The sequence below is a fragment of the Juglans microcarpa x Juglans regia genome, chromosome 1D (assembly GCF_004785595.1).
Source record: "Juglans microcarpa x Juglans regia isolate MS1-56 chromosome 1D, Jm3101_v1.0, whole genome shotgun sequence".
NCBI lineage: Eukaryota > Viridiplantae > Streptophyta > Magnoliopsida > Fagales > Juglandaceae > Juglans > Juglans microcarpa x Juglans regia.
In genome coordinates this window covers 27,820,612-27,829,801 of record NC_054594.1, presented here as the reverse complement: position 1 = coordinate 27,829,801, position 9,190 = coordinate 27,820,612, and the positions used below count along the sequence as shown (strand labels likewise).

At 37.5% G+C, this 9,190-nt stretch overlaps 1 protein-coding gene across 1 annotated transcript; it reads right to left on the bottom strand.

Annotated features, from left to right (window-relative positions):
- Positions 1-7,511: 7,511 nt before the first annotated feature.
- Positions 7,512-8,547, bottom strand: LOC121246130. Its single transcript, XM_041144150.1, has 2 exons — positions 8,419-8,547; positions 7,512-8,369 (listed from the first exon to the last, which is right to left on the bottom strand). Exons 1-2 carry the CDS (start codon positions 8,545-8,547, stop codon positions 7,512-7,514), a joined length of 987 nt encoding a protein of 328 aa, XP_041000084.1.
- Positions 8,548-9,190: the final 643 nt, after the last annotated feature.

Below are 9,190 nucleotides of genomic sequence, written 5' to 3'. Positions count from 1 at the left end.
TTCTCTTTCTCCTTGTTCACTATTTTCGGGTATAGCATCACCGAGTGCAATGTTGTGGTGCTTATGTTCCTCGTTCTCTTTCCTTAGGTTTTCCATGGTGTCTAATGCCATCTTTAGCTTTTCTTCAGTTACGGCTAAGCATGTTTCCCTGTCTGTAGGCATCGCTTCCAGTCCACAAGTTGCTTGAGAACGTGTCACGGTCGACATGAGGGAACCATGTTGAAGTGCAATGAAAAACTGAAATCACAGATTATAGTATCCCACAGATGGCGCAACTGTAAATGATGTGTCCCACCATTGGTCATGATAGTTAACATGCAAATCTAAGTGGGTGGTATGGTGTGCCTATGACACCTCTGATCCTTAACTCAGCAACAAGTAAGAGGTAATAAATCTAGAATGCTCAATTAGATGATTTAAAAGTTACCTGTTGCCCCTATATATAGGCATGGAGAATATTGGATGAATACAAGAAAATGATTAACTTTACACAATGCTTAGCCATTAGAATGTTTATCCCTGATGTATCGAAGTTATCTAATTACCATGTTATCCATATTCATAATGTGAGGCTTATCCCTCCCTAATAACCAGGGTGGCTAGGGTCTACGTTAAGCTACACGACTCCTTCGAGTAGCTATCCATTATGGATGATGGGTCTTAGGCCCCTAGTTTGGGCCAGACTAATATTAACTCTTCCAACATTAATGTGCATAAAACTATGCTTACGTGTAGCACTACTAGCTCATATCATAAACATGATATGGGAAATGGGTGCTTCAACATATGTCTTTGGTGTGAAATTTTTGGGATAGAAAAATTTCTTTGGATATAATATATATTGTGCATGTGTAACGATGTTGTTTCGGATTGCAGTTCAAGCAAAGTGGAATTGACACAAAGCCTAATCTTTGCCCGTATTACAACCAATGTCAAATTATTGTGATTGCATCTCTAACATCACTTAGGAGGCTACTAGAGTGTCCCATATAATTTTACACTTCAAGATCAAGAGTTGACATGACGGGCTTTTGTTTGTACGTTCACTCCCTTAGAAGCTAACGTACGCAACATTCTTATTTGAGTCTTCTAATAGGGTGGTTAGTTAACTTCCCAAAAAGTTAATCAATTGCTTGTGATGGGAAATAGCAGGTAGTTAATTAACTGCTTGTATTTTCTCTACCCATGTGAATGCTAAAAGCTTCATGAGATTATCCATTTACTAACAAACAACGAAGGAATGCATCAATGATCCCCCAGATTAGTTCAATTATAATGCGATGAGGAAAAAAAGAGGGGTCCGGCTCCCAGAACAGTTTTTCTCCTTCTTTCTTATTTGTCCCCTTGATCATATTTATTTTATAGTTGATTTATACCCTACAAATAAACCTGTCAACATATATTGAACCATGTAAATCTCCGAACCTAATCTGCAACCAAATTTTACACTTTTTTCGCCGACATAAATCGCGGGAAAAACCCTATGATTTGCGACTGTGTGAAAAAATTGCCGAAAAATATTTTATTCTGCTCAACAAAAGCGACAACGAATTGGCGACCCACATCACCAGAACATCTCAATTTCGGCAACATTTGGTACTATTTCTAGCAAAAGAGCTAGCTTGCTGGAAATAACTTTTTTTTTCTTGTAGTGATGTAGCTAGGTTGAACTATGTAAATCTCTGTACATTTCACCTATTTTCTTTTGCTTTTCTATATTTGCTCATATTGATGGTTATGCAATATTTCCTCGCTTGAGGTAACACCCATATGTTGAGAGTTGATTCATCCAAATTCGATTAATTCATTAAAAAACTATCGACATGGTACTCGCTTGCATGTTATGACCAGTAAGAGACATAAACATTAAGACAAATTTCTCACCGTGTTCATGAGGTATTTGGACCAAACTAGAAAAACTATATGTTATGATCATGATGATCATAGATAGAGGCCAGTAAAAAACAAAAAAAGTGTAGTGGTATGGGTAAAGAATTACTATTGTGGCGTTAAACTTTAAAGCATTCCTAAATCCTAATCCAATGAATCCATAGTGGACAACTCATATGCAACCAATTTTAGAGTCTCCAATATTGCAGAAAGCTGGTTGAGGTAGGTGGACAAGGTGGATGACTCACGTTCATCTCCTTTTCGTTGGAAGATTAATATCTTAAAACCCTATGGAAGGTGGAAACAATATAAAATTACAATAATTTATAAATGATTTACGACCCCCACGAATATCATTGAAGGTGGTAATTAAGTCGATGGTAAGGAATCGCTCTATTCATTTTGAATTCTCTTTGTTTGCTAAACAAACGGCCATTATTTATCTTAGTACGTGCGTACGTATAACTTCGAGTTCAATATTTCTTAAATTAATCCACCTTGTAAAATCTCAACTCTGGCCGCGCGCGTTACTTCTCCTCGTTTGCGTACGTATAAAAAAAAAGAAAGAAAAAAGTCCCCCTCTCGTGCGGCGTTCCTTCTCTTTTTAAGGAAGAAAACTTTCGTTCCTTCCCTTGCGTGTTGCGTAGCCTGTAGCCCTTCCGTTTCGTGCATCCAACTCCATGAAATTGAAGACCAAGACCAAGTCAAAGCATGTGTCTCCCACGTCCAAATATACTTTTCAATTGCTTCAAGCTTTGACTTTTCTCATTTGTATTTATTGGATTGAAAAGATAACTAAACAAAATAAAATAGAAATTAGAGATAAATAAAATAAAAAGAAAGAATAGAATATATAGAAAAAAAAATATGTTGTGCATGTGAAAAAATATTTTCCAATTAAATCAGAAGTTATAAAATTAAGCATAAACTATACTATAGATCAATTTAAATAACAATTCAGATTTATTCATCTTAACCATGTTTTCATCTAAAACCAATAATAACGTAATGAAATAAATAAAATATATTGGTTCTAAATATATAAAATATGCAATAATTCAGCTCAATCACACCCCCCAACTAACGTTTTGCTAATCCTTGAGCAAAATAGTAAAAATTAATTGAGATGAATATTGCATAAAGATCGAAATCCAAACAGAAATAATCAAACACAATTCTAAATTATCACAAAAGTGACACGTTACTACTCAAACCCCAAGGGCTATACTCACCAAGACTATCTCAACAATCTTTCACATAGAATTGAGGCAAATGTCCCAGAACTCAAATGTGTGTGTGGAGCTAAACTGATTGTTTCTCATTACTAGCCATGATTTGTCATAGGATTTTTCAACATTAAGATTAATCATTGCTGATTCTAACTGCCTCAAAGCCCAAGGGACTAGCAGTTTTCACGCCAGCTCTATTTTTAAAGGTTGAACACTCAACCCCCAAAGTCTTTGGTAACTGTTTATAGCCCTTTACTTAGAAAATCTCACTAAGCTGCCTTTATCCATTTTTTTTTATTCTTTTCAAATCTCTTTTCTTTTTCTTTTCTTTTCTTTTTTTTTTCCTTTCTTTTTCTTCTTTTTTTTTTTTTAATGGCTCGGTAGTCCTGTAGTTTACTTCTCCTGTGTTAAATCAATGAACAGTAAATAAAGAACACTACAAGCATAAGCATGTGCAAAATGTCCTTCAAAATTTGCCCTTCATTCTACAAAAATCTCACCAAGTCTCGTCTCAATGAGTATAGCATCCCGGTGTTTCAAGCCACACATCAACAAAATATGATGCATCAAAATCATGCTATATGCTTAAGTTTAAAAATAAATCTTCACAAAATGATTCCGCTCAACTACTCCACCAAGATGCTCAGATTTCACAAAATACCAGAAATGGAGCATGTGTCAATCATATGTGTATCAATGCACATCACATTATTACAATTTTTTTAAAAAAATCTGTGTACACACGCTACCCCCCAACTAGTGAGAGACATGGTCCTCAATGAATGGAATGAAAAAAAAAACAAAGTGCACAGAAATAAGCAAGCAAAACAAAAGATCAACATGAAATATAGAATCAAAGCAAAACAACAAATAAAAACAAACAAAATGCAAGTAAAGAAAACTATAAAGAAAAAAAAAATCAAAACACTTCCCTGGAATCTTGCACAAGCAAGATCTCTTCGTGTGGATCGAAGACCTTCAGAAACGGCTTTAGACGTTGTCCATTAACAGTGAAGCAATTACCATTCTTCGGATTGACAATGTCTACCGTGCCGTGAGGAAGAACCTTCTTTACAATGTACGGCCCACTCCATCGGGATTTCAATTTACCAGGAAAAATATTTAAGCGAGAGTTGTAAAGAAGAACTTCCTGGCCAAGTGTAAAATGCTTTGGATGAATTTTCTAATCATGTAGAATTTTCATGCGTTCCTTCGCTAGTAGAGCATTGTCATAAGCATCCCGACGAGCTTTATTCAATTCATTGATCTGCAATTTTCTTAACCCTGAAGCTTCATCAAATGACATGTTAACATGCTTTATAGCCCAAAGAGCTCGATGCTGAATATCAACAGGTAAATGACAAGCTTTACCATAAACTAATCGATAAGAGGACATCCCTAGATTTGTTTTAAAAGCTGTCCTATAAGCCCACAAAGCATCAAGAAACTTAATTGACCAATCTTTCCTATTAGGATTGATAGTTTTTTCTAAAATAATTTTTATCTCTCTATTAGCCAATTCTGCTTGCCCATTTGCTTGAGGGTGATAAGGGGTAGAAACTCGGTATGTGATACCATATTTCTTCAAGAGTGTAGAAAATGGTTTGTTGCAAAAATGAGAACCCCCATCACTAATGATAATTTTGGGCATGCCAAAGCTGATAGGTCCCAAACTTAGAGAGAAAAATTGTTAAGATAATTTGTTTTCTCTTCGGGTGAGAATGTACCACAGATTTGAATAAACTTGCATAATTTTCATTAATAAGTCATGGCTACTTACATAGCAGAACCACTTACACTGCAAACCGAAATAAAAGGAAAACGTGCTGCCTAATAATCTGAACTGCAACGTCCATAAAACAGAGCATGCAAATACATGAAAACAGAATAAAACTAACGGAAAGAAAATGACTTAAAATGCATAACTCCTGAAGACCCATTCATGTCTGCACGTTCAGCCACGACCCAAACCACGCTGCGTTGTTCTTCACTTCACTTAATGGTCCCGTCCGCTGTCTACATTGCATGTGTCTACGTTGCCTCATTCCCTACTGCGCATGCAACGTCTTCCTCATACGTGCATGCAACGTCTTTCATGTCTCCTACGTCCACTCGTTTCCCAGATACTTGGAATTTAGCTTGAGGCCTTTCTCTAAACGCCAAGGCCTATCAAAAGCGAGCAAACAAAGATTGCAAAAATTTTAGGACAACACGATGGTCATTTGTTTTGCAAGCGACGGCCTCCACCCATTTTGAAACATAATCCACAGCTAATAAAATATGTGTATTTCCAAATGAAACTGGAAAAGGTCCCATGAAGTCTATTGCCCAACAATAAAAAATTTCTAAGGTAAGAATAGGGGAAAGAGACATCATGTCTCTTTTGCTAATGGATCCCAATTTTTGACAAGGCTCACAAGCCTTACAAAAATTATAAGCATATTTAAACATGGAATGCCAGTAAAAACCACTTTGCAAAATTTTAGCGACTGTTTTCTTTGCTGAAAAATGACCACCACATGCACCCATATGACAAAATCTCAACACAGAAAAAAACTCATCATCAGGAATGCATCTTCGGATCAATTCGTCCGAACAATATTTCAAAAGATATGGATCATCAAAGTAAAAGTGTCATACCTCAGAGAGAAATCGACACTTATCTTGGGTGGACCATTCAGAAGGCATTCGCTCAGTCACCAGATAATTGACTATGTCAGGATACCAGAGAGCTCTATTAATCACAAACAACTGCTCATCCGGGAAACTATCATCAAGAAGAAGGCTGACATTTGAAGAGGAGGATTATGGCAATCTAGAGAGGTGGTCAGCTACCATGTTTTCAACTCCTTTCTTGTCCTTAATGTTGATGTTGAACTCTTGAAGTAGTAGAATCCAGCGAATCAAGCATGGTTTTGCATCTTTCTTAGCCAACAAATACTTAAGAGCAGAGTGGTCAGTGAAAATAGTAACAGGAGAACCAAGAATGTAAGTCCAAAATTTATCAAGTGCAAAAACCACTGCAAGCAATTCTTTTTCAGTAGTGGTATAATTTTTTTGGGCATCCTTCAAGGTTCTACTGGCATAATAAATCACAAAAGGTCTATTATCCACACGCTGTCCCAAAACAGCTCCGAAGGCATAATCACTTGCATCAGTCATGATTTCAAAGGGAAGGTCCCACTGCGGGGGTTGCATAATAGGGGCAGTGGTAAGCGATTCTTTAAGGGTATCAAAAGCTTTTTGGCACTCATCAGTCCAAACAAATTCAATATCATTTTGTAAAAGAGTGCACAAAGGTTTTGTAATAGAACTAAATCCTTGAATAAACTGCCTATAAAAGCTAGCATGACCAAGAAAAGAACGAATATCCTTAACCGTCCTAGGGATAGGAAGTTTAGATATTAATTCAATTTTTGCCTTGTCGACCTTTATACCTTCAGAAGAAACAATATGTTCCAAGACAATACCATGAGTAACCATAAATTGGCATTTCTCCCAATTAAGTAAAAGATTTTTTTCCTCACATCTCTGGAGAATACGTGCCAAATTATGTAAACAACTATCAAAAGACTTTCCAAAAACAGAGAAGTCATCCATGAATATTTCACAAATATCATCAATCATGTCAGAAAAAATACTCATCATGCATCTCTGAAAAGTAGCTGGAGCATTACACAAACCAAAAAGCATTCTAGTAAAAGCAAAGGTGCCAAAAGGACAGGTGAAAGTGATTTTCTCCTGGTCCTCAGGCGCTACAGCAATTTGATAATAACCAGAGTATCCATCCAAGAAGCAATAAAATGCATTACCGGCCACTCTTTCTAAAATTTGATCCAAAAATGGTAAAGGAAAATGATCCTTCCTACTGGCTGAATTAAGTTTTCTATAATCAATGCACATTCTCCAACCAATAACCATTCTAGTTGGAATCAACTCATTTTTATCATTTTTTAAACAGTTAAATCAGATTTTTTTGGTACCACTTGAGTTGGACTTACCCACTTACTGTTTGAGATGGGGTAAATGATACCCGCTGCGAGCAGCTTAAGCACTTCCTCTTTGACAACTTCCTTCATGGTAGGATTGAGCCTACATTGAGCATCACAAACCGGTCTAGCATCATCTTCAAGATGGATTCTATGGGTACAAACAGCAGCATCAATATCTTTGATGTCGGCTATTGTCCAACCAATTGCGTCTCGATGCTTTTTTAAGACTTCAATCAACTGGGTTTCATCCTTCTAATTTAACTTAGAGGAAATTACCATAGGAAAAGTGCTTTTTTCAGGACCAAGAAGCACATACTTTAAATCTTGAGGAAGTGGTTTCAGTTCCAACTGGGGAACTTCTTTCTCTGAAGATTTAAGTATGTCTGGTGGCGGTAGAGTTTCAAACTGGGGTTTCCATCTTGCGCCTGCAAATTGTACTAAGTGGTAAGGAAGAATCTGCAAAACAGTCCAAAAATTCAAAAACATTTCCATCAACATGGTCAGTTTTTTCATCAAGTAAAAATTTATGTGACTGAAAACTGGAATCATTATCAGAGAAAGGAAAAGTTGAGCAAATAAATTCTGTTGGTGTCAAACTCTCCACAGCATTCAAATCACTTGTGTCATCAAAATGCGTTGGCATCTTGCAAGCATTGAAAACGTTCAATTCAAGTGCCATGTTCCCAAAAGTAAGCTTCAGAACTCCACTTCTGCAATTAATCAAAGCATTTGATGTAGCTAGAAATGGTCTTCCAAGAATGACAGGAGCTTGGTAAATAGTGGAGGCTGGCTGCTGCATATCAAGAACTACAAAATCCACTGGGTAGTAAAATTTGTCCTCCTGGACTAGCACATCCTCTACAATACCCCTCAGCTCCTTAATTGATCTGTCAGCCAATCGTAGCATGATAGAGGTCTTTTTTAACTCACCCAATCCCAACTGCTCATACACTGAGAATGGTAGCAAGTTCACACTACTCCCCAAATCAAGTAAAACTCTCCCAATGCGTGACTCACCGATCATAATTGAAATGTTGGGGGAGCCAGGATCTCCAAACTTCTGAGGAGTCTCGCTCAATATCAATACACTGACTTGCTCCGTTAGGAAAGCTTTCTTCTTTACATTCAACTTCCTCTTCACTGTACACAAGTCCTTCAAAAATTTTGCATACGAAGGAACTTGTTGTATGGCATCCAAGAGTGGAATATTAATCTTTACTTGCTTAAACATCTCATGAATCTCAGTGTGGTATTTATTCTTTTGGCCAGCTACCAATCTCTCAGGATAGGGAACCACAAGTTGGTACCCCAGTTTCAGCATCTACAATCACAGGCTTCTTCAGCTCTGGTCTCACTACCTCTAGTTCTTTTTCAGCTTCACCAGTCTCTATTGCATCTTCAGGTATAGGAGCAACTACCTGTGTGTCCATAGTCATCTCTGGTTGGGGAACTTCATTTCCACTTCTCAAAGTCAGAACGGCCTTCGCTGTCTCAAAAACCTCCCCTAACACATTATGCACTTGTTGTTGTGGTTACCGGTATACTTGAGGATTAGGCTGAGGCTGTGCTAGGAACTTCCCTTTCTCTAGAGTGCTCAATGTCGTGCTCATCTTATTGATGGTGCCCCGCAAGTCATTTATGGCCTGAGTGTTCTGATTGTTTTGTGATGGCTTGAATCTACATGAATTGCTTAAGTGTATTGGCCATTTGTGCCATACTGTCATATAGAGACTTCTTCATAGATGATTGAGGCTGAGAACTTTGTGCAGCTACATGAGGCTGAAATCTTGAAGGTGCTACAAAAGGATAGCTCTGAGAACTCTTATATGATTGATATTGGTGCTGAGGAGCAGCCTGATGAAATGGTTGCTGAGAAGGTGGTGGAGACTGGCCAAGCTGATCATTCCTCCATTAGAAATTTGGGTGATTCCTCCACCCCGGATTATACGTATTGGAGAAAGGCTGATTTATGCTTTATTTACCCAGTTCGCTGATTGCATCTGCTCATAGCCACTCTCCTGAAATACTGGCATAATCGGGCAATCTTGGGTCTTGTGGTTCGAATCAGCGCGTATAGAG